This window comes from Aedes aegypti, chromosome 1 (assembly GCF_002204515.2).
Source record: "Aedes aegypti strain LVP_AGWG chromosome 1, AaegL5.0 Primary Assembly, whole genome shotgun sequence".
Lineage (NCBI taxonomy): Eukaryota > Metazoa > Arthropoda > Insecta > Diptera > Culicidae > Aedes > Aedes aegypti.
This window is the reverse complement of record NC_035107.1, coordinates 260,289,170-260,315,213: the sequence shown is the minus strand read 5'-3', so window position 1 is coordinate 260,315,213 and position 26,044 is coordinate 260,289,170. Positions and strand designations below refer to the sequence as shown.

The window sequence follows — 26,044 nt, the reverse complement described above, 5'->3', positions numbered from 1 at the left end:
CACGCCAATCTGTCATGAAACGGCCTACTTTCCTGCACTGATGTATGCAGTGCGGGAAAAGTCATTACGCAACTGAAACCAGTGCTGTAATGATTCATTACGCAACGCTTTCTCATAATGCAACTGTTTTGAGTTGCGTAATGAATCATTACACAACCATTTTTCAGAAATTGTAAAATAATGGTGAATGCATTCCGATATTATTTCTGATACCCTCTAGTGGTCTTTTACGAAATTGCAAAAAATGTTGTACGTAGCTCGTTGCAGAACTCGATTTTTATAGCACTCGTCGTAATTATCCTACTCGGCAAGCCTCGTAGGGTAAATTTACGACTCGTGCTGTAAAAATCATCATTCTACAACTTGTTCCGTAAACTAATATAACACCACCAAAAGCCATTACAGAATTCGTTCTCTATTGATTACGAAGCACGATCAAAGCAAGCGAAGAAAAGTATCGCATCTGTATCGGTCCTTTATCAAATAATGTTTCGCAAGTTGTAACAAACTTGATAAATAAGAGCACCGAAGAAGAGCCCCGAAAAGAGAGCAATGATAAAACCAATTCTTCTCGTAAGATGGAGTTGGGTATTAAAGGGTTAAATTTCCAACCACTGCCACCGTTCGTTCCACGAATCGCCTCCGTAAATCTCGCCGATCCCATTTGGACACTCTTACTTTCCGTGTAAAACGTGCGTGCTGTTCTGACGTCAATGTTCTGAGGAGGTGCTCTGTCTGACTCTGTCCGGATTTTCCACCCATCAACGATCAACGACGTCCATGAAGTTGATCGATTTTCCACGAAAGTACCCCGTCAGCCAAAAATTACGGTTATGATCAGTGGTGCCAAACTTTCAGATTCGTCTAGAAAATTCCAATTTTTGGGTGCTTCCTCAACCGAGTGGTTGGAGTCTGCGGCTACAAAGCAAAGTCATGCTGAAGGTGTCTGGGTTCGATTCCCGGTCGGTCCAGGATCTTTTCGTAATATAAATTTCCTTGACTTTCCAGGGCATAGAGTATCATCGTACCTGCCACATGATAAACGAATGCGAAAATGGCAACGTTGGTAAAGAAAGCTCTCATTTAATAACTGTGGAAGTGCTCATAAGAAAGCTAAGCTGTCCCAGTGGGGACGTAAATGCCAATAAGAAGAAGATTCAAATTTTTTTGCATATAGCGTATAAATCTTCAAGATCCAAATAAAATATGTAGGATTTTTCATATACGACATACAAGACTCAGACTTCTGCCCAGAGATGCCAAGTCTTCTATTTTTAATCTGAATGATTTTGGAATTTGTATGTCCTACATGGAGAACCTTACAAATTAATTGCAAATTTTTATCATACATACATTTATGTAAAATAAAACCCTAATATTCTGAAATATTTGTAACGCTGGAATGTTGATAATGCTGCTTCTTTAAGAAAAACCCAAAATAATTTAATTAGATTAAAAGTCATTTGACTTGGCATCTCTGGTTCCGACGATGCTCACCTAAACAGTTCGGTTCTGTCCACCGCCGGATTCGTGCGCAACCACCATCCGATGATGATGATGGTGAATCAGATCAAGGGCGCAACCGGATTGGGATCCGGATCGATCTCACCGTCATCGATGCAAGATGGCTTCGAACACTTGAAATCTTCACAGGAGCACCGCTTTCTGCCTGCTCCCATAAATAAATCCCAATTGACTTGCGAAACCGATTCGCTTTCGAGTGGGGTGCATATGGGCCAGAAGATTCACAAATTTACACGATATTAATTTGATTTGGCGCTGGGAGAGAGCTAGATGTTTCGAATTCGAACGTGAGAATTGGGTTATTGGAGTGGAAGACTATAAATCAGAGCGATGGATCTCAATTGCAAGATTGAAGATACTTTGTCGAATACGATTATACAAAGAAGTTATATGGAGAAAACACAGCAGAATTATTGGTTTGATTAAGAATCTTTTTGGCATTTCGTCCCCACTGGAACAGAGCTTGTTTCTCAGCGCAGTGTTCTTATGAGCAAATCCACAGTTATTAACTGAGCGCTTTTTTTTCCAGAGATGCCATTTTCCCATTCGTTTATCGTGTGGCAGGTACAATGATACTCTATACCAAGGGAAGTCAATGAAATATTCCATTGCGAAAAGATCCTGGACCAACCGAGAATGGAACCCAGACACCTTCAGCATGGCTTTGCTTTGTAGCCGCGGGCTCTACCTACTCGGCTAAGGAAGGCCCCTTGGTTTGATCATTAGTCTCAGCAAATTAGAGACAAGGAAAAACAAAGCCAATCTACAAGATGGTCAACATATGTTTACCGGATGAATGTTTAGAGATTAAAAAGTGGAAGGGGCACATCAGTGAACACCTGAATAGCGATTAAGCTTGTTTTTTGAAGGCAATGAATTGACGGAATATTAAAACTACACAGTGAAGCAACATTTATTGAGTGCAAGTCATCCATAAGTTGTGGTCTACGATAGCTTGCGTAAAGTTTTTTTTGCAATTTCTCATCGTAATAGGCTGTTTTTCATCACGCCAATCTGTCATGAAACGGCCTACTTTCCTACACTGAAGTAGCAGTGCGGGAATAGTCATTATCTAACTGAAACCAGTGCTGTAATGATTCATTACGCAACGCTTTCTCATTACGCAACTGTTTTGAGTTGCGTAATGAACAAACACAACGATTTTTCAGATATTGTAAAATAATGGTGAATGCATTCCGATATAACTTCTGATACCCTCAAGTGGTCTTCTACGAAATTGCAAAACATGTTGTACGTAACTCGTTGCAGAACTCAATTTTTACAGCACTCGTCGCAATTATCCTACTCGGCAAGCCTCGTAGGATAAATTTACGACTCGTGCTGTAAAAATCATCTTTCTGCAACTTGTTCCGTAAACTACTATTTTAAACTAAATGTGTACAAAGTAACTCCTACAATTAGAATGCATCAGAATTCTGGAAAATTCCCCTAAGCTCTAAATCACTATCACGAAATCAACCTTCTTACTTCAAGGCATATCATCCTATGCCCGAATCAGCTGTCGGGTCCCGTTTATTTTCTATTATTCTTATTAATTAATAATATGACGCAAGCCGAGTCGTGTGAAATTATCACGCATAATTAGTCATTTAACAGTCAGTCCCGCAACCTCCAGCCTCCAGCACTATCTAGGTGCGACTCGCGTCACATTTGCGAGAGCATCGAATTTCGCACATTCGCATTGGAACGGAAAAGGTAGCCAAAATAACACGCATCTATTGAAGAGGTACATACTGTGTTTTATGAAAAAGCATCTAATAAATTCTTTGACATAAGCAATAGATTAAACAGTTCAGTAATGAAAAATAGGAAAAAAAGCACGAAACAATATTTTTTTCTAATAGTAAATCTATAAAAAAGCAACGATAAATTTAAATCAATCGATATTTCTATGAGAATGTAGAGGCACCATGAAAAAAGTAAAAGTAAGCACTAAAAAACTTATGATAGTCACTAAACTTTTTTTTTTAATCCCACTAACAACGATGAAAAAAATGGAAAGAAGCACTAAAGTATCAATAGCTTTCCTATGAAAACTGTAAATACTGATTGCAATTCATGAAATTCCAAGTGTATTTTTCCTTTTCTTTTTTAAATTTCTCATATTTGTAGTGCTTATTTTCATTCTTTTTTTTTGTATTCAAAAATTTAATAATTCTGATCGTAGATTTTCGATTTTTGTTGCTATCTTTTACGATTTTTTCGCCAAAAATTCTTGCTTCTTGCGAATTACTCAAATTGGCTGTTTATAGATAATTTAGTAAGTTAACCATTTCCAAAGGCATTATAACATTTCTCCCAAACAAAAAACGGCACATAGTAACTTCTCTATCGGAGGGTTTCAAACTTCGAGTGTAGGGGTGGTGTTGAGTTGATTTGCAGCGCGAATGCCGTCGAACGATTTATGCGATCATCAACGTCGTCTACAATGCGTGCTTCAACTCACTAGCTACTACTACTGTTGCCGGGGCGAGTTGCGACCCGCGGTCGTCGCACATTTCACGCATTCGCGCCCGTCGCCTTCGATCATCATTACGTTCCTCGAGGCAAATGTAATTCGAGCGTAGGATTTTCGTTAGTTTCACATTTCTTGACTTTTGTGTTTATTCGCGACTTTATGGTTTGGCGTGTGCTTTGTCATTTTTTTTTAGAAGGTGTGATTGGCTGTTGCCAACTAGAAATTTGACTGATTTGGGAGCGCAAATGTTGTATCGTTTATGAGTAATTTGAACACGTTTAATTATCAAATTTAAGATTTTTCCACACAGTGATCGAAAACTGTTCTCAGAAACCAATAACCATAACCCTTTCGGGATTGTGTTCAGCAAATGGTTGGGCAGAATTTTTTGAAAGGCGTATATGTACTTTCTCCATAGTCGATAAGCATAAGCATTTAAGACCGTACAAGAATAATCGAAGTTGCACAAGGAACCAAGAGATGTAGCTTAGGAGTAGCTTTCCATCTTCAATGTACACTTTCGAGAACTCCAAACATCAGAAAGTCATTAACGGCCTCGTCCTTACGGTGATCGAAGAAGGAAAGGAATGTTAGTATGACATCCATTGTTACTAGAGACTGAGATCACCTCTGTATCTCCATGGTTGTCATGGGAAGGAGTTTTGTTAGTGGGGAGGGATCATAGCTGCATGAGCAGGATTCACCTTGCGATTCATGTAATCTCAGTTCAAAAAATCACCTATCAGTACTCTAAAGACAACGTGAACATACGGTTAGTCGACACTTTAAGCGTTGAACCATTCAAAGATTGGTTTTTAAGTCTCTATGTCGACACTTACAATGACGAATTGTTCAAATTGATAAATCAATTCATTTAAGTAACATTCCCACTGTTGTCATAATAAAAATACGTTTCATTATATATTGTACATTAAATTAAGAGCATGAAACGAGCTCACCAAATGGATCATCCATCCTTGATTAAGCAGCTGTAACTACTTTACTCATTCGAATCTCTCACCTTTAATCCAACGACATGGTTGTGTGGTGAAGTACGTGGCCTTCAATTAGAAGGTTCTCGGTTCGAATCTCGAGCAATCTACACAGCAAAAAAATAACTGTAATATCACGTCACTTTAGATGAATATCTTTCTCGTCGCAAATATCTTTCAAAAGTACAAAAGCTTGCCTGAGGCAGCTGAAAATTGGTCTGTCAATCGATAGAACCGGCTCAAATATTAAACAGAAAAAAGAAGGAATTCCCGGTAGAGCTGCGAAGGAATGCCCGGTTGAAATTTTGAAAGAATTTCTTGAGAAATTACTACAGGAACTCTAAAGGAATTCCTGGAGAAACTCCGAAATGATTCCTGGAGAAGATTTGAAGGAATTCCTGAAGAAACTCCAAAGCTAATTCTGGAAGAACTCTGCAGAAACTGTCGGAGGAATGTCTGGAGTAAGTCTGGAGGAGTTCCCGGCGGAGCTCTGAAGGAATTGTGAAGGAATTCCTAGAGGAACTCCCGAAGAATTGCTTGAGGAGCCATCGAAAAAATTTTAGGCAATCACCATTGGAGCTCCGAAGGACTTCTCGGAGGAACTCCAAAGGAATTCCTGAGAGGTATCTGAAAAAAAAAAACCCAGAGTATCTCCGGAGGATTCGGTGGAGAAACTCCGGTGCGAATCTTAGAAACACTCAGGTGACCTTCCTGTAGGAACTCCAAGGTAATTGCTTGAGGAACTTCGGAGAAATTCTTGGAGAAATTATGGAGGAAATTCGAAGGAATTCCTCAACAGAAACTACCAAGAAATTACTGGATCAAAATTTCTGGAATTTCTGGAGGAACTCCGGAAGAAATTAAGGGAGAACTTTTGAGCAATTCCCCATGGAACTTCGAAGGAACTTCCAAAGAATTGCTGGATGACATGAAGATGATGACTTGAAGCTCCGGAGAAATTTTTTTTTAACTGTGGAGGAAATCCCAGAGGAACTCTGAAGAAACTTCTGGACGATCTTCAAAGGAATTCCTGAAGGAACTGCGAAAAATTTCTGGAGCAACTACGAAAAGATTCCTGGAGGATCAATGGAGGAAATAAGAAGGAATTCCCGGTAGAGTTGCGAAGTAATGCCCGGCTAAAATTTTTAAAGAATTCCATGAAGAATTTCAACAGGAACTCCAAAGGAATTCCTTGAGAAACTCCGAAAAGATTCCTGGAGAAGCTTTTTAATGAATTCCTGAAGAAACTCCGAAGCAAATTCTGAAGGAACTCTACAGAAATTGTCGGAGGAATGTCTGGGGTAACTCTGGAGGAATTCCCGGTGGATCTCTGGAGGATTTTTTGGAGGAAATCTGAAGGAATTGCTGGAGGAACTCCCTAAATGTCGCTTGAGGAACCATTAAGAAAATATGAGGCAATTTCCATTGGAGCTTTGAATGACTTCTCGGAGGAACTCTAAAGAAATTCCTGAGAGATATCTGAAAAAAAAAATTCCAGAGTATTCCCGGAGGATTCGGTGGAGAAACTCCGGAGCGAATCATGGAGAAACTCAGGTGACGTTTTTGGTGGAGAAATTCTTGTAGAAATTATGGAAGTAATCCGAACAAATTCCTCCACAGAAACTTTGAGGAATTGCTGGAGCAAATTCAATGGAATTTCTGGAGGAGCTCCGAAAGAACATTTTTCTGCGATTCCCGGTGGAACTTCCAAGGAATTGCTGGATGGAATGCAGAGGACTTGCTGGAGGAACTCCTGAAGGAACTCCGAAAGATTTGCAGGAGAAATTGCGGAATAATTTTTAAAAAGCTTCAGAGAAAATCCTGAAGGAATTATGGAGGAAATCCCAGAGGAACTTCAGATAATTTATGGAGGAACTGCGAAAATATTCATGGAGGATTCATGGAGGAAATTTGAAAGAATTCCCGGTAGAGCTCCTAAATAATTCCCAGAATAAATTTTGAGAGAACTCCTGGAGGATTTACTAGAGGAACTCCGAATTGAATCATTGAGAAGCTCTAAAATGATTCCTGAAGAAGCTCCGAAGGAATTCGTGAAAAAAACTCCGAAGTTCTGAAAGAACACTTCAGAAATTCTTGGAAGATTGTCCGGAGTAACTCTGGATGAATTCGCGGTGGAGCTCTGGAGGATTTTTCAGAGGAAGTCGGAACGAATTCCTGGAGGAACTCCGGAGGAATTGCTGGAAGAAACTTGAAAAAAAATTTGGGAGCGATATCCGGAGCAACTCTGAAGGAAGTCTGGATGCGGGATGAAGTCCTGATAAATTGCAGAAGGAACTCCGGCAGAATTGTGGAAGAATTCAGGGAGAAAATCCGGATAAATTCCTGGAGGAACTTTGGAGGAGTTCCTGAAAGAACTTCGGAAAAAAATCCAAAAGGAATTACGAAGAAAATCCAGAGGAATTCCCATTGGAGCTCTGAAGGAACTTCGGAGGAAATGCTGGGAAAAATTCAGAAAAACTTCTGAAAGAACACCGGATGAATTTTTGGAGCAACTCAGGAGGAGTTACCGGTATAGCTCTAAAAGAATTCCCGGGGGCATTTCTGGAGAAACTCCAAAGGAATTCCTGAAGAAACTCTGAAGCAAATCCTGGAAGAGCTATACAGAAGTGCTTGAAGGAATGTCCGGAGTAACTCCGGAGGAATTCCCTGCAAAGAATCGGGCGGTGTAGCTCTGAAGGCATCCCTGGAGGAACTCCAGAGGAATTGCTGGAGGAACGCTGAAAAAAAAATAGGAGCAATGTCTGGAACAACTCTGAAGCAATTTCCGCAGGAACACTGAAGAAATTCCTGAAGGTACTCCGAATGATTCGCGGGAGGAACTCCTGAGAAATTGCTGAAAGATCTACGACAAAAATCCAAAAGGATCAACGAAGGAAATCTAGAGTAATTCCAATTGGAACTTCGGAGAAAATGCTGGATAAAATTCAGAAGAATTTCTGGAAGAACTCCGGAGGAATTTTCGGAGCAACTCAGGAGGAGTTACCAGTTAAGCACCAAAGAAATTCCCGGAGGAATGTGTAAGGAACTATGGACAATATCCTACTTGAACTTCAAAGGAATTCCTGGAGGAACTTTGGAGGCGTTTTTGGAGAAACTCCGGCGTAATTGCTTGAGGAACTCCGGAAAAATTCATGGAGAAACTTTGGAGGAAAATTGAATTCCGATGGAGCTCCGTAGGAACTTTTCAGGAAGTACTGAATGAAATCCAGAGGAATCACTGGAGGAATTTCTGGACAAACTCCCGGTGGAAATCCAGAGGAAATTCTGAGGAATAGATGTATGAAATCCTGAGGAACTGCCGGAGAATATCCGAGAATTTCTGGAAAAACTAAAAAAAATCCTGGATGAACTACGGAGGAATTACACTCCACATATTTTGGAGAAATTTCCAAAGTAAATCCTGGGAGAAATTTCCTGAGGAACTCTGGAGAAATTCCTGGAGAAAATGTAGATATTTTTCGAAGTATCTCCAGATATATTTCTAGTGGAATTCCGAAGGATTTCCGAGGATTACTAGAGCAACTCTGAAGAATTCCTGGAAAAATTAAGTAAAAAATCCAGGAGGAACTGTGGAGGAAATCAGAATGAATTTCAGGTAGAGTTTCAAAAGAATTCCCAGAGGGACTCTGAACGAATGTCTGGAGTATATCCGAAAAAATTCCATGAAGAACTCTGATGAAATTCTTGGAGGGTCTTCAAAGGAATTCCGGCAGGGACTCAGAAGAAATTGCTGGGTGAACTGCGGAATAATTTTTAGAGAAACTCCTGATAGAACTATGAATGAAGTTTTGTAGGAACTCTGGAGAAAATACTGGAGAATTCCTGTAGTAAATACGGTAAAATTCTCGAAGGAACTCTAAAGCAAGTCCTGTTGGAGCTCCGAAGGAATTCCCGGAAAAAAATCTGAAAGAATTCCTGAGGAATTTCTATAGGAACTCCTGGAGAAACTCCGAAGCTATTCCTGGAGGAACTCTTCAAAAATCCATAAGGGAATGTGCGGAGCAACTCAGAAGAAATTTCTGGAGGAACTCAGGAGGAAATCCTCGGACGAATTCTTAGAAAAAAATCCCGGGAGGAAATCTCTGAACGAAATTCCTGGAAGAATTGCTTAAGAGGAGTTCATGGGAAAAATCCCAGGAAAAATTCCTGGAGGAAATTTCCGGATAAATTCCAGGAGAAAACCCCCACAGGAGTTTTCGAATTAAATTTTCAGAGCAATTCCTGAAGGAAATCTCCTGTTAAATTCCTGGAGCAAATCGCCTAAGGAATTCTACGGGGAATTCCGAAAATATTCATGCAGAAATCAGAAGAAATTCCATAAAGAGCTCTGATGAAATTCTTAGAGGGTCTCCGGAGGAATTCCTGCAGGGCCTCCGAAACAAAATCTACGGAATAATTATTAAAGAAACTCCCGGTGGACCTCTGAATGAAATTCTGTAAGAACTCTGGAGAAAATACTGTTGGATATCCAAATGAATTCTTGGAAGAGCTACGAGCTAAAATTCGAGGAATTTTAAAAGAGCGGAGCTCCGAAGGAATTCCTGCCAATTTCTGAATTCCAATTAATTTCTGAATAAAATCCCCGGAGAAATTGCCGAATGAAATTCTCAGAGGGAATCCGCGAAGGAATTTCTGGAGGAAATCCCCGGATGAATTCCTGGAGCAAACCCTCGAAGGTATTCCACGAGGAATTCCCGGAAGAATTTCTGGAGTAAAACTCCTGAGGAATTCCTTAAAAAATTCCTGGAGGAAATCTCCGGAAAAATTCATGGTACAAATCCTAAGAGAAATTTATGGAGGAAAGTTTCGGATGAATTCTCTGAAAGAATACTCTAAGGTATTTCTGGAGAAAACCCCCGGAAAAATTTCCGGAGAAATTCCTGCGATGAAATCCCAAGCGGACGAATTTCAAAGTGATTCCCCGGAGATATAACCCAAGGCCAACTTCACCTGTGGTCCATTTTTTGGTCCAAATTTATTCCAAAAGTAGACCTGTCAAAATTAATTAACCCAAATAGACCACGCGCATGCACCAGTTGCTATATTTTTTTTATCCATTTCGAACGTGATCAACAAACACAACAATTTTGGTGATGTTTGAAAAAAGCGAAATTCGAACCCTTGAAAGAATTTCAGTTGAAATTCACATAAAATCCTTCGGAGGAATTCGCGTCAAACATATCGCGCAATTTACAAAGAACATCCTGGCAGAGTTCATTTATCCTGGAATTTCTGGCAGACTTAGGAATTCTTGACGTTTTGCGTATTCATCTCTGCGTATTATAACTCCTGGTGCAACTTTTCGAACCATTTCCGGAAGAATTATGACCTAGGAGACGGACTATGGCTTTATTGATGGAACTCCCGATAAGGATTTTTGAAGAACTCCTGGGAACGAAATCATCAGATATTCAGGAGAGACTCCAATCTCCTAGAGGAATTCCTGGATAACTCCCGGGGGAATTCTGGATATTCCAAGGATTCTTGGACGAACTCCGGTAGAATTTCAGGTGGAACTGCAAGCTAAATTCTTGGAGCAACTCGCAGGGAAATTCTGGAGGAACTTCGGAAAAATTTCAGAAGAAACTCCGAATGAATTTTGGAAAGAACTTCTGAGGAATTTCCGATGGAGATGCTAAAAAAAAATCTCAAAGGCACTTCGAAGGAGTACCTGGATGAACTCCAAAGAAATTTCCAGAGAAATTTCGAGGCATTCGCAGCGGATCTCAGGAGGCATTGCTACTGGAATCCTCATGAGGAATTCCTGGAGAAAATAACCGGAGGGTTTTTTTTGGGGGATATCTTCGGAAATAACTTTAAGAACAACCGGAGGATATCCTGGACGGAAATTCTTGAAAGAATTGTTGTTGGAAATCCGCTGGGGAAAATCCCAGGAGTAGTTCTTGGGGATATCTCCTGAGAAATCCTTGAAATATTCGGAGAAATTCGCGGACGAAATCCCCGGAGGAATTAGAATCTCCTGAGGAATCCCTGGCAACATCCCCGGAGGAGTGCTTGAGGATTTTCCCGGAAGAATCGTTGAAATCTCAGGTAGAATTCCTGGAAAAAATCTCCGGAGAAATTTCTGGTGTAAATCTCTGGAGGAAAACTCCGGAGGAATTCTCTGAAAACATCTCCTAAAGAACATCTGGAGAAAATCCCGAAATTCCCGAAGAAAATCTACGGTAACATTTCTGGACGAAATCCCCAGAGGAATATCTCGACAAAATCCCCGAAGGAATGCTTGGAAAAACTCTCCGGAGGAATCCCTGGAGGAAATACCCGAAGGAATTCCTGGAGGAAATCCCCGAAGGAGTTTTTGGGGGAAAACCCCTAAGAAATTCATTGAAAAAATCCTCAGAGGAAATCTTGGACGAAATCCTCGGAGAAAATTTTATTGAAAAGCCACTGAGTAGTTCGAAGGGAATATCTCCGAAGGAATTTCTGGAGGAGATCTCCTGAGGATGGTTATGGAGGAAATTCTCGGAGGAATCTCGGTAGGAAATGTCCAGAGAAATTTCTGGAGAAAATCTCCGGGAAAAATCCAGGTGAAAGTCCCCAGAGAAATACCTGAGGGAAATTTCCGGATGTATCTTCTGAAAAAAGCTCGGAAGGAATTTTTGGAGATAATCCTCAGAGGGATGTAGTAATGAATGCCTGGATGAGGAATTGCTATTGGAAACCCCCTGTAGAATGTAGGAGAAAATCCCCGGAGGAATTCTTGGAGAAAATACCCGGATAAATTCTCTTTAAAATCACCTGAGAAATTAGTGACGGACATTCCCGGAGAAATTTCTGGAGAACATCCAAAGAGGATGGAGGAATTCCTGGAGGAAATCCTGTTCGACACATCGGAGGAACTTTGATAGAATTCCTGGAAAAACTCCTGGAAATTTCTGTAGGATGATTTTGTTGAGGAATCTTCAGATGTATTCCCGTAGGAATTCGTGGTGGAATCCATGTACGAATTCCCGCAGGAATTCCTCAAGGATTCCCCGGAAAAATAAGCTGATGGTTCCTGGAGGTGTCTCTGTATGAATTCCTGGAGGATTCCTCGAAGGAATTTGCAGAAGAATTGCTAGAATAGGAATAAATATTGATTAAAAACAGCAGCGATTAAATATTGTTCCTGTTCTTATTTGCCTCAAATAAGTAGGCACTAGAGACGGTGGGTGTTCCAGCTAAAAAATCCAAACTGGTAACAAACATGTATCGAATCTTGGTCCAAATCCGACCAAAAATGGACCAGGCAGTTAGCCTGTTCCAAAAAACTAGAGCAGAAAACTGGTATAAAATAAAATTGGAACATTATTTGCAACACTGGCGCAAGCATTAATTTTAAACATGGTCCAAAAATTTGAACCAAACTGTGATTTGGATCATTGGCAACTAAGGTTCTCATAGAATCTTCAACTAAAATGCTAGCAGAAACATTAAGTGGAATTCTAGCATGTGGCACAATCTTGAACATCGCCAGTATTTTGACCTAGTACCTCGATAACCAGGCTTGTTTTGTTTTTATTGCACTAGTGTTTAAAACTCATCGTAAGAATAAACCAACATTGTGCAATTCTCTAGCTCTCAGCTGCTGTGGCGCTTGTTTCCGTGACCCTATCTACGATCGGTATGCTTCCGTTCCCGTCCAATAACCTCATTATCACCCAAATTGATAACACACAAACACACAGAAGAATAGCCGGCAGACGAGCCTCCTGCTCGAGATTGGTCTGGAATCTTCTGCCTGGTTAGCATGTGCTCTTCTGACCGGCACCACACCACGTACTAATGCAAATAGTGCGTCGTCGTGAGAAAAATATTTGTTCACAGATAATTAACATCCCCGCAATAACAACTCCAGCAGGGCGCGATCCTCACCAGCTCGCCAGTTGACGTCAACTACTGTATCAAAAGCAGCACGGATTAACCCAGGACTCTGTGTGTGCTGTTAATGCGCGTTGCACTACAACAGTGCACCGGTTAAACGCACATCCAGCCGGATGCATCTCGTATAATGGAATCGAGTGACAGCGAGTGAAAAATAACATGTTTACAATTTCGATGCTTTTTTCTGCGAGAGTTCGCGTCCATGAATCTCGGAATCGCTGCTACTCTCACCCCGTTAGGGGTTCTGTTGCTACACGCTCATCCTAGTTCTCTTGCCGACGCTTCGGTAACTGTACAGCTACCCGAGGAGGAACAAATAACTCCCCAATAACTTATGCATACCATTTTTTGGTATCATACCAAAATTAGGTATTGTTCAGTTGTCAATACCTCAATTTGGTATTATAATGGTATTGAAAAAAATCTTTGAAACAATTAAAAATACTTCATTGAGGTATTAAACAGCTATTGAGGTCTGCTGGAGGTATTGAACTACAATTGTAAAATTTCATTTTTATATGAAAATCCATCAAGTATTATTGAGGTATTACAATACCTGATCTAGTTATCAGTTTGGTGTTCGTAGAATATGCTTGAGATATTATTTGAGGTATTTTACCTCTTATGCAGGGCTAATTCATACCTCATTCAGGTATGTAGTATTGGAAATTATCTGGTATGGAATACCTCAATTTGGTATTCAGTAGTTATTTTCTTCTGCTCGGGTAGTAACTATTAATGACACTAATCATGTGGTAACGGTAGCCCTGAAGGCCTGCCGTCTAGTGATCATTGAACCTTTTGCCTATGGGACATTCATCAAGTGACTCAAACTTGATTTCCGATTGAGGGATGCTCTGCTGCCAAGCTGCGGATGAAATCGTTCGAAAATAGTGGCGAGTAGGTAGTTGGCAGCTGCCTAGTATGTTTCAAAACTGATTTCGGTTGAGAAATAGGTCGCTGACACGGCTCGTGATGAGGCGTTGACATCGATGAGAGAGATTAATTAGGTTCAATCAAAACAGAAGCGTTTACCTTCCCCAGTATTAGATAAGAATGTCAGCCGAGAATCTGCTAGCATTCTATAAGAATCTGCTGGAATCTTGGATTCTACTGAAAACTCGTCAGTATTCCACTTGAATTACTGTTTTAATTCTTCAGGAATTCCAAAACAAAACTTTTAAAATCCAAGTAATGGATCTTGTTAGTTGAGGATTCAAGCAGAATCGTTGTAAATGAAGATGCGTGTCGAATCTTACTCTATATTCGTCTCGAATCTGAGTCAAGATTCGGGTTTAATCTCACTTGAGATTCGTCTCGAATCACACTTGAGATTCGTCTCGAATCTCACTTGAGATTCGTCTCGAATCTCACTTGAGATTCCTTTCGAATCTCCCTCGAGATTCCTTTCGAATCTCCCTCGAGATTCCTTTCGAATCTCCCTCGAAATTCGTTTCGAATCTCACTCGAGATTCATCTCGAATTTCTCTCGAGATTCATCTCAAATCTCACTCGAGATTCGTCTCGAATTTCACTCGAGATTCGTCTCGAATTTCACTCGAGATACGTCTTGAATCTCAGCCAAAATTCATCTCGAATCTCAGTAGAGATTCGTCTCGAATCTCAGTCGACATTCGTCGCGAAACTCAGTCGAGATGCGTCTCCAATCTCAGTCAAGATTCGTCTTCAATCTCAGTCGAGATTCATCTCGAATCTCAGTCGAGATTCGTCACGTATCTCACTCGAGATTCGTCTCGAATCTCAGTCGAGATTCGTCTCGAATCTCACTTTCGACTTCTTCATTCGACTGAATCTTGAGTGAGATTCGAGACGAATCTCAAGTGAGTTTCGAGACGAATCTCGAGTGAGATTCGAGAGGAATCTCGAGTGAGATTCGAGACGAAACTCGAGTGAGATTCGAGACGAATCTCGAGTGAGATTCGAGACAAATCTCGAGTGAGATTCAAGACGAATCTCGAGTGAAATTCAAGACGAATCTCAAGTGAAATTCAAGACGAATCTCGAGTGAGATTCGAGACGAATCTTGAATGAAATTCGAGACAAATCTCTACTGAGATTCGAGACGAATCTCATCTGAGATTTGAGATTTGAGACGAATCTCATCTGAGATTTGAGACAAATTTGTTCTGAAATTCGAGACGAATCTCGACTGAGATTCGAGACAAATCTCGACTGAGATTCGAGGCAAATCTTGAGTGGAATTCGAGACGAATCTCGAGTGAGATTCGAGACAAATCTCGAGTGAGATTCGAGACAAATCTCGACTGAGATTCGAGGCAAATCTTGAGTGGGATTCGAGACGAATCTCGAGTGAGATTCGAAACGAATCTCGTCTAAGATCCGAGACAAACCTCGAAATCTCAGTCGAGATTCGAGACAAACCTCGTCTGAGATTCTCGAGTCTCAGTCGAGATTCTTCTCCAATCCAAACCAAGATTCTTAATCATCATTCAGGAATTCTACTAGAATCCCATTCAAATATTCTGCGGGAATCCATTTCGAGGATTCTTCTAAAATCAAATTCGGAGGTTTCGCTGGACTCTCATATAGAGATTCTGATACAATCCTATTCGGGGATTCTTCTAAAATCAAATTCGGAGATTTTGCTAGAATCCCATATACAGATTCTGATATAATCCTTTTCGGGTTTTTTCTTAGAATCCTTTTAGAGAGTTCTGCTAGAATCTGACTCGGGCATTCTGCTAGAATCCCATTCGGGATATGCTTGAATCCTATCCGGGGTATCTGCTAGAATCCCATTAAGGGATTTGGCTACAATTCAATTCGGGGATACTGCTAGAATTCCTTACAGGGATTCTGCTGGAATTACATTCGTGGAATCTGCTAGAATCTCATTCAGGGATTTCACTAGAAAGCCAGTCGAAGGTTTTGCGAGAATCCTGTTCGTGAATCGTGCTAGAGTATTATTCGGGGATTCTGTTGGGATCCATTTCGAGGATTCTTCTAGATACTCACTTGCAGATTATGCTTAAACCCTATATAAAGATTTTGCTAGAAATCTGCTAGAATCTCATTCGGGCATTCGGGGGTTCAGCTAGAGTCCTTTTCAAGGATTTTGCTACAATTATATTCAGATGTTGTGCTACAACTCCATTTGGAGATTCTGCTAGAATTCCATACGGGGATTCTGCTAGAATCGCAATCGTGGAGTCTGCTAGAATCTCAATCGAGAATTTAATTAGAATTCCAGTCAAAATCTCAGCTCGAACCCCTTTCGTGAATACTGTTAGAATCCTAATCGGGAATTCGTCCAGAGAAATTCTAAAATTGTTTACAGTCAGAAAAGCATTTTTTTGTTTTGTTTCGTTGTTTTATGTAGACATAAAACTACTGTATTCCACATACAAAAATATTCAAATTGCCGCGATCTTATCTCCCCTCATTTTTTTTATCCAACAGAATTAATGATTCAGCAAATTTGTCGTCTGTCATTAACTCACAGTAGATTTAGCAACATTATCTTATCTTCCACTCAGCAGCTGGTCTCTTTGGGAAAAAATCAACCTAGATATTCAGATGTGATATAATCCGAACAGACGATATCAAGCTGTGGAAAATAACCCAATTGTGGGATGATAACTGGAGTGATTTTCCTGACAGTTTGAATACTCGCGACTAGAGAAAACTCGAAATATGTTCCAGTTGAAACGCAATTACGGCAATCATCTCTGCGTGGAAATTTTTGTCGCTATCCTTGAAACGAAGCCATCAGACTGAAGGAAAGGCAAATCGTAGCGGAAAAGGTCATGATTTCTGTGGATGGTGGAAATGGTTTCCTTCAGCTGTATTCTCCCACGACATCTCTTCGAGGAGTGTTCGGTAGTTTTCCTGCAGTTTTCCAATGAACCCTGCACTTATCGTTATTATCTCGTTTACTTATTTTTCTCCACAACGACATGTTCAATTATAAATGCAGACAACTAGGAGACAGGACCGGAAAAAAGGGAAGCCATATCACACCCCGTCTCACTCGGCAATGCTTCTCAGGAACAGCTTTTGCCTAGTCAATTAAATTACAGCTTTTAGGTTCCACTTAATTACCCTTTTAGCTTCCGAATGGAATAAGTACGAAGCTCAAATCACGAGAAAGGCTCGTGATCGAGTGATGACCAATCGAATGGTATCTGTATCGTAATCTCTCTTTTCCACTTAGATAATCACGTCGACTAGAAATGGTTCAGTTTCGCCATTTGTTTTGATCCGGAGAAATCGTTATCGCTGAAACGGAAATTCGCTAGCACGGCTAGCACAAGTTAAGTTGGGTGACCCTGATACTGAACCAGGAAGTGTGTTTTGATACCTAAAGATAAGCATAACCAAACAATCATATCTTATTGCAAACAATGACGCGTGTCAAGCAGAAAAACACAAAATAAAACAAAAACAATGAGAACAATGGTCGTAAAAAAACCGATCAAACACGAAAAGAAGCACACTTACCAACATGCGATAGGGAGGAAAGTTCTGAATCTGAAATGACAGAAAAACAAAAACAAAAAGAACATGTGAACACAAGATGACATAAATGATGTGATTTGACTTAATGCGCAGAAAAAAAAGCAGATGACGCAAGAGCGATACAACAATTAAAAAGCGCACCGAACCAATGAAATCGATTTCAATCGCTTTTCCCTCCAGCCCTGCTGGATCGTGCCTAATTGATCCCTTCTAGCAAAAGTGCTGACGTAAATCGAATCCACGGACGTGATATGATTTTGCCCTAGATCACGCATTGATTCACGTGAATATAACCTCAAAAAACAAGCGACGACGGCGTCAACTGTCAACGTCCCACTGTCACAATCGGAGCTAGCTGTCATCGCAGCGCTCACGCAGATGGGACCAATTACGGCTGCGACACTTTACAATCAAGAGGGATCAAAGGCGTGGAATCCACGCGATTGCTGGATGATCCACTTTGCTGTTCAGTCGTTGTTCTAGGTACAAGTGTTTTATTTATAATCGTCCAGGTCCGCGGCTAAAGTGGTGGACGCATTCCGGAACGTTAATCCATCCGTCGGGATAACCACCGTCGTCGGTAATCTTCGAACCATCGAATCCAGTATGGGTTTCGACGAGGCAACGGAATGTATGTTCCGGATTAAGGGGGAGGCCACTTGAAGTCTTCGAAGAAAGGGTTGTAAACGCTTGTCTGACGTGTGGAATTGTTTGCATTGTCCAGTTTGAGTGGCTAAGGGTTTAGACGGATTGAAGGCTTTACGAAACGGTAGCCTGCGATGGGTATTCTATGCCTGTGATGTATAATACAAAGATTATATGAATATCTAATTACAGAGCTGGGGAAGCCTTATATACATAGCTTCAATGTGAAAAAACACCATATTCTCGTAGACGACCCAGGTAACATTTAGCTGAATAACAGCTTATTCAGCTAAAATGTTGGTTATATCGTTTATACAGCTTCATTTCAGATGAATAATCTGTTACACAAACTACAAATGTTACCTTGGGGATGACTGGGTTTGAAATCCAGTGTAGTTAAACGAATTCGAGGATATTTTGTAGTTAACCTCTCTAGCATCATCTTTTTTCAAACATATGCAAATCGCAAAAACATGTTTTGTTTTTCGATTTTATTGCACCATTTTCTCACAAGTTCTCTAAAAACTCATCTACTTTTAGAACCTGTGCCGATATGGATCATAGGTCATCTAGATCCGAAATTCGCTGAGGGATCAACGCGTAGTCATAACTCATGTAAATATTTCAGTCTACAGATTTTTTTTTATTATGTAAAGCTATTCTCTCTTCAAAACAATACATTGATATGAGTGAGGTGTGAATAAAAGTAAACGAATTGGAGGAACCGTTTTCGAGTAAAGAGCATTTATGGTTAGAGATCTTGAAGATTAGAAAAAAAAACAACATATTGTAATTTTTAAATTTCTTGGATACGACTCAACCCATTTGTATCACTTTTTCAAAGAAGTTCCTTGTTACCTTACATTGAATAGCTCATTTTTTATAAATTGACTTAAAATAAAATGGCGGCCAAAGACATTGAATATAGCAAGGATAGGAATATCTTAAAAACCTGGAGAGTGGAGATCAATGTCGATAAAGATTCTAAAGATAATTTGAAGAAATTATAGAAAAAATATTAAGAAACAAAAAAGTTTTCGCGATTTGAACATTTTTTATGGTGAAAAAAGCTGCTGGCAGAGGGGTTAAACAATGTAGGGGTGAGCACCAATTTTTGACCTATTTGTGAAAGTTTGGTTATTTTTTTGAACAACGGGCTTCGACTTTTTGTGCCACAATTCGGCAGTTCCACCTTTCGATTTCAATCTAATGTATATTCGAGATCTAACGCAAAGCTTAAGGTGAAACAGTTTGGAATCAACTTCTGAGCTTGTACTAAAACTTCAAATGCACAAATCTCGCGAAGAAATCGTCCAACAACAGTGCACTCTTTTTTTGGCTTTGTGCACTGGCAGAAAGCTTAAAATAAGAAGATCAAGACGTTTGCCAACTATTTCTCCAGATTAGTGCCTTTGAAAACGTGAGTAGGGGCACAAGTCGGCCATTGTGCCGGTCATCTTTGGATTCCGAGATGTTTCACCTTAAATGCCACGATGACGTTCTTGTAGAATGATGATTACTGCATCCCAATCCAAGTTAATAGCGATAATTTTGAAAGTATAACTACCGTAATCATTAACTGATAAGATTTTGAAAAGTAAAGGTACACGAAACTGTAGATAATGATTTTAATTTGCGAACGAGCCTTACATTTTATCGCCAATAAAATTTTTATCTATCTCTCTCTGTACGTCGAAATACTGTTCGACCAAGAAATATTGAAACGCATGTCTTCATCTAAGTTTATTAAGAAAATTTCAGTGTAAACGATGAATGTCTTCAACGATATTTATAAACTTAGAATCTATGTCCAATATTTATAAAAGAGTATGATTGTTATTTCAGTGAACTCCAGTCGTTTACTTTACAGACTATCTGAGCCAGCACTGATAGCCCCTGCAAGTAGTCCACACACGATACAGTGCTGCTTGTGACGTTCAGAGCCGTTCAGCGGAGCGGGAAGTTCCGAGGCTAAGCTAGATTGTACGCAACTGAGTAGAAATAAGCTTTCATAGCATAAGCTTAATGAAAGCTAGTTTCTATTCAAGTTAGTTGTGCAGATAGAAGCGAAATGAGCTGAGATGTGCCGAGAAAAAGTTGCGTACAAGTGCTTGCAAAGTTGATTTGTGAGTTGCTAGGGTGGTTCGAAAAGAATTGTTTGATATTGTTAGGGCCGCACGGGACGTCATCATAACCAACCTATCCATTTGAAAAAGCAAATCTCAAGAAACACTCCATATATCGAAGTGAAAATGTATCACAATGGTTCTATTGTATGTAGTGCACAACCCAATAAATTTTCAGCTTCATCGGTTCACTAAAACTCGAGATTTGCTTCCACAATGTTTTGATGATGATTGTTAGATGGAGACAAAAGATAGGGAAAATAACACGGTGTCCCGTGTCACCTTAATGCAATACTTGGTTTGAAGATGAAAACGTTATAACTCGTAATCATAGTTTAACTTTACTTCAATGTATTCGTGGAGAATTATAGATACATTAAACAAAACAAAATTTTTTTTAACTACCCATAATATTTAGTTTTAAAACATGAAAAAAGCTCTTACATCAATAATCCGAATGGTTCTACTAAAACTAGTTATTCATTAGAATTTTAATTAAAACCCGGAAAGCAATTTGTTGCGTTCTTTGGATATATTGTAAATGTAGGGTAAATAGGTATAATACACCCCCCCCCCCCCCCCTAAGGAAAAACTGCTCTATCGCAGTGGAAAATGCATTACTTCCATAGTTTTTGGTGTCAAAGTGTTATTTTCTTAGTTGGTCATGCTCTGCATGCAACTTTCTCTTGTCAGGTAGCTTATAAAAAGAGTACAAGACGTTTTCTGCAAACGGTCCACATTTTGACGTTTCAAAACAAACCGTGCAATATGCCCCTTCCGTAGAAAAAAACCGCAGAATTGTAAAAATGTTTCCAAGGAGAATTACACCACTTGCTAAAATTAAAAGGGTGCATTAGCAGTCGTCTTCCGGTAGAAGTTTTTGTAATAAGTACAATAGTAAAGGATGGGCTTCATTTCCAACGGGGTTTGCCTATCGGACCCAATATTTTACGCCAAAAAGCTGATTTTCGATATTTTTTGGTATTTCTATTAATTGTTTATACTTCCCAAAGATCTTATATGTGCAACATCATTTTTTCGCGGATATTTAAGATATGTAATCATATTTACGTGTTAAAGAAGCCTCAATCCCTTGAAAATTAAGTGGGGCGTATTGCTCGGTTGTGGCGCATTATACCAATTTACCCTATATTGTAAATCGCCCGCGACTCTACAACTACTGTTTAAGATCTGACAGCTATGTAACTGCAGTTTTTCGAAATTTGTTGAAGTTCAAAAACGTGATTTTCATTGAACAATACCATCGATTTTCTTATTTTATTCAAAAATTGTTTTTGTACAACTAAACATCATTCTTCGTTTAGTACCATACTTCAATTAAAAGATTGATTGATATTTTAACTATTTGTTCTTTTACCGCGGCAGCGTAATTTTGCCAAAAATCTGCCAAGAGTAAGTTTAAGAATCTAAACAGTATCTTTTGCCAGAAAGTCAAATATATCGATAGAGAGAAATCAATTTCTCAAAACAATCTTTCTAGTGTTAGCAGGGTGGCCAGTGAAAAGTCAATTCCAAATTCCTGATTTTCTCCCGCTTTTCTCCCGTTTTTTCCCGGTATTTCAAAAACATTCCCGGTTTAATTATAAACTAAAAAATGCCTACTTGTCCCATGTTCTATGTAAACCTTATGGACCGCAGGACAAATATGCGTAGAACGGCAGCGTAAATCATATTTTTTTTTATTAATTGAAACGATTTCAAGTCCGAGCTTTTTGGTCATACACCAAAGTATTCTTATTGGGATTAGATGGAAATTGGATATTTCGCCACGCATTTAAATTTCGTGGGTCCATAATTTTTCTGCAAAATTTAAGTCTGATATATGAAACGATATTCTATCGTCTCTCGTTTTAAGTAATCGTGGAATTTGTTAGTCTATGTTCAATTATTGTTTGTATGAGGAGATCGAGTCAAATTTAGAATGAACTATAGTTTAAATTTAGAACGGACACACAATCTTGGAAGACTTTAAACGGAGTTTATCAATTGTCTAACTAATCTCTATCAGAAGAAAGTAGCAGGCCTTAAACATCAGAAGATAATAGCAAGCATGTAATAGAAATGTTTTTGAAAATTTAGATAAACTTTCCCATAACTTGATTCCGAAAAATGATTGAAATAATGTCACTCTGAGAATGTCATACCTTTAGCAAAATAAGTATTAAGTGGAGGGATTTTCAGCTAAATTTTAAAGAAAGTTGTAAATGCAATTAATATAAGCTTGCTTTGAAAAATGTAATTGATAGCATCCAAGCATTGTATTTTGTAACATGAAATTCTCCATAAAACGTTATGAAAAAACAATATTTGCAAGATGTTTTTTCATTAAACTTGATGTTAAAAATATTAAAATATCGATCAAATCAATTTCAATTGGAAACAGTTTTATAAACATTGTGTTAACATTGACTTTATTGAATAGCTTGGGATTAAAATACAAAAATTCACAAAGAAATTGTGGAAAAAAAATACGTCAAGGAGCGACAAAATGTATGAACGTCAAGGAGAGCCGAGATGCTGCTGTCACGAACTGTCACAATCAGAAATCTCACAATAGTACCATTAAATTTGATCGAATATAAAGTATTGAAACATGCATCTTTTTACTCTTTTCCAATCAAAATGAATATTAAATGCACATAAAACTATAGCCCTTTTTCCATGTTTATTCAGAAAGATCGAAGCTACACAATAAAAAAAACTAGCGGTTTTTCCCAAGCATTGATGCCTTGATTGTGGTTGATGAGCGGGAGTTATCTTGCAATTTGAAATTTGTTGTTTCATATTTCGTGTGCAGTATGTGTGCCTTCCTCTCAGGCTGGAACAATAACTAGCAAGCAAAATGTTACCGAAGTTGATTTAAATTCCCGTATATATCCCGGTTTTCTCCCGGTGATTTGAAATTCCCGACTTTTCCCCGGTTTTCCTGGTGCGCTGATCACCCTGTGTTAGGTATCACTTTTAAGAGTATTGTTCGTTTTGTTGGCAAATAGATTTTCAACGTGGGGAAATAAATATTTTCTCCTCGGTTTATATGGCAGTTCAGCAGAAGCACGCACCTTGAGGATATTTTGGTGGGACAATATTTTTCAGGTGTGAGTCTATTGGAGGACAGAATCCCCAATAATATGCCAATAATTTCTTAAACCCCTCCACCGCACAGTGCTTTTAGGAGCCTATATTCATGATCAAAATTGTTTTGCACCCGATATGGTTTAGAGGTATGATGTCTTCAGAAAAGTTGTTCGGGATGTGGAAGCCCTTTTTAAGGCCCAAGTAAAAATGGTGCAAAAGTCAAAACTGAAAAGCAGTTTTCTCCTTTTAAATAGACAAATCGAAGAAAATAAAAACACACAGTTCTTCTATTTGCTAAATAAAAAGGCTGTGTGTTTTTATTTTCATCAATTTGTTGTTTCGAAAGGGCCATTTTTTCGTGCGCCTTAAAACAAGTATTATTTTTGTGATCAATCCACCTAACAGTGAGATGGAATTTCACTTTTTTACAAAAGTGAAAATACACCGATCGTGTCTTCGGAAAAGTTGTAGATAATGTCACTACATGAAAATTGTCTGAACACACTTTGGCTCCATCTATTGTATTGAAGAGATATGGGTCGTTTTTTCATGAACCAGTGTTAGTTTTAATGGATACGATTGGGTTACTATTTCAAATGCAAGCTAAAAATATTGCCACTGTAAATGTTAGAAGAATACTCGAATATGTTACCAAAAATATAGTTATCAGGGGTCGTTCATAAAAAAAAACGACCCATATCTCCTGAAGTACAATAGACAGAACTAAAGTGTGTTCAGCAAATTTTCATGAAGTGAAATTATCTACAACTTTTACAAAGACACCTCTGGTGTATTTTTACTTTTGTAAAAAAAAAAATGAAATTCTATCTTACTGCTAGGTGGATGGATCAAAAAAATAATACATTCAAAAGAAGGACTTCTACATGGCGAATAACTTTTTTGCCGACACCATACCTCTAAAACCAAATATTTGGGTGCAACACAATTTCGATCATGGATATAAGCTCTTCGAAGCACTGTGCACCGACAGCATAATCTTTTTTTACAGACAATATTTAAAACATGATAACTTTGTTGTTTTGCACTATTTTTTCACAGCTTAAAAAAAAGACGGTCATCATCTTCAGCCATTTAGCTGCACAGACTGTAGCTTAACACTAGACAACGGACAAGCATGCCCCACAGCCGAGAAACATTCCTGACGAAAAGTTTCAATGATTGAAGTGGGAATCGAACCCACACCCCATGACACAATGCGCTTAAATGCCTCACGAGACTAACCACACGGCCACTAGGCCCACTACTATATTCTTAGAATCTGCGATTTTAATCAATGTTCTCCTGGTTCTGGAAATATTCCACATTTTCTAAGGGGTTGCTTCTTCCTATATAAATTTATTTGATCACCATTATATTTTAGACAATTAAAAAAGGAGAATATGGGCTGAACACTGTGGAGATCTCGAGGACTTTTTCTCAAAAAATCATGTAAATCGGTTGAGTTGTCGCTAATAAATCTGTAAATATTCGGTTAAATTGGAAGGTACCAGAAACACAAATGTGCATTGCTCAAAACAGTTGTATCAATTTGCTTCATTGTTTTTCAACGGACTAATCAATGTATTGCATTGTTCAGAAAAGTAAATAACGGAACATGAGAAACATTCTGCAGCCTGAGCTATGGTTGGGGTACGCGTCGATCTCTCAAGGGATTTTGTAATTTCTTCAGAATCAGATGTTCTATGATCAAAATCGACATAGATTTTAAACATGTGGAAAACAGTACATTTATGTCGAAATGTAGTAGCAAATTATGCAACCGGTAAAAGGGTAAATAATATGCTTAGAAAATGAGGAGGAATCCGTTAGAAAGCCGTAAAGAATCAACCGAAAATTCCCTGAGGAATCTTGTAAGGATCTGACTAGGAAGCTAACAAGGGCTGTCACAATAATTGATCAAGAAACTTGTAAGGGTCTTCGCCACACGTTCGAAAAAAATGGTCCTCACACCTCAAACATCTTTGCTGAAATTCGTCAGAAGACTCTTAACAAATGATCTCATTTAAAATAGAAAAGAAATATGATAACGATTGATCGAAAAATATGCACTTGAAATCAAACCAGTATGTTAATAGAAAATCAGAAATCTTTAAGGGATCTCTTATTACGAATAAAGTAAAAATGTATCCAGGAGACCACCAAACGCATAGGAGCTTACTGTAAGCTTGTGAGAGAACTGGTTTAAAAGAAAGAAAAAAATGTGATCTGAATAATTGATCAGTGGGCTCGGAATAAATATAGCATAGTGGTTATCACGTTTAAGTATATGGATGCCCTTGAATAGACGTAGTCATGTGCCTTAGAGATAAAGAATATGCACTATGTCAGTGAAACACCCAGTAGCCGGGAGTTTTTTTTTTTTTTCTACATGGGTAATATTTCCATAATGTTGAAGGATCTGAAAAGCGTGTGCAAGTTTGTCAGAGGAAAACAAAAACCAACTGTGTATGACGTTTGCAAGCAAATGTTGGTGTATTCAAAAGTCACTAAGCTCTATCGGCATTGACATGAATTGTGCACGATTTTTGTACAGATATCACACATAGTAACATTTTTCGTTCGTACCAAAAGGCTCAAATCTCACGAAAAAGGTGGCAAACAAAGCTTTTGAGCTAGCAGTAAGCATAAAATAAGAAAATCGAGCTCTTACGTTCATCACTAATTCAGTGCCTTTGAAATCGTCAGTATGGGCCCAAATTGACCATTGAATTATGCCCCCACAGTCTGGAAAATTTTTCGTCAGGAACATATTCCTA

The 26,044-nt window shown here is 38.9% G+C and overlaps 1 protein-coding gene across 8 annotated transcripts in view; it reads right to left on the bottom strand.

Annotated features, from left to right (window-relative positions):
• LOC5576734 (myb-like protein A) overlaps window positions 1-26,044 on the bottom strand; it is a 571,099-nt gene that overhangs the window by 153,068 nt on the left and 391,987 nt on the right. For 6 of the 8 annotated variants that reach the window (XM_021837660.1, XM_021837661.1, XM_021837662.1 and 3 more), the window contains one exon: window positions 17,383-17,412. The exons of the other annotated variants lie outside the window; for them this stretch is intronic. In XM_021837660.1, the coding sequence (XP_021693352.1) occupies window positions 17,383-17,412 (30 nt within the window). The remainder of the gene's footprint in view (window positions 1-17,382; window positions 17,413-26,044) is intronic. 8 annotated transcript variants of the gene reach the window in all.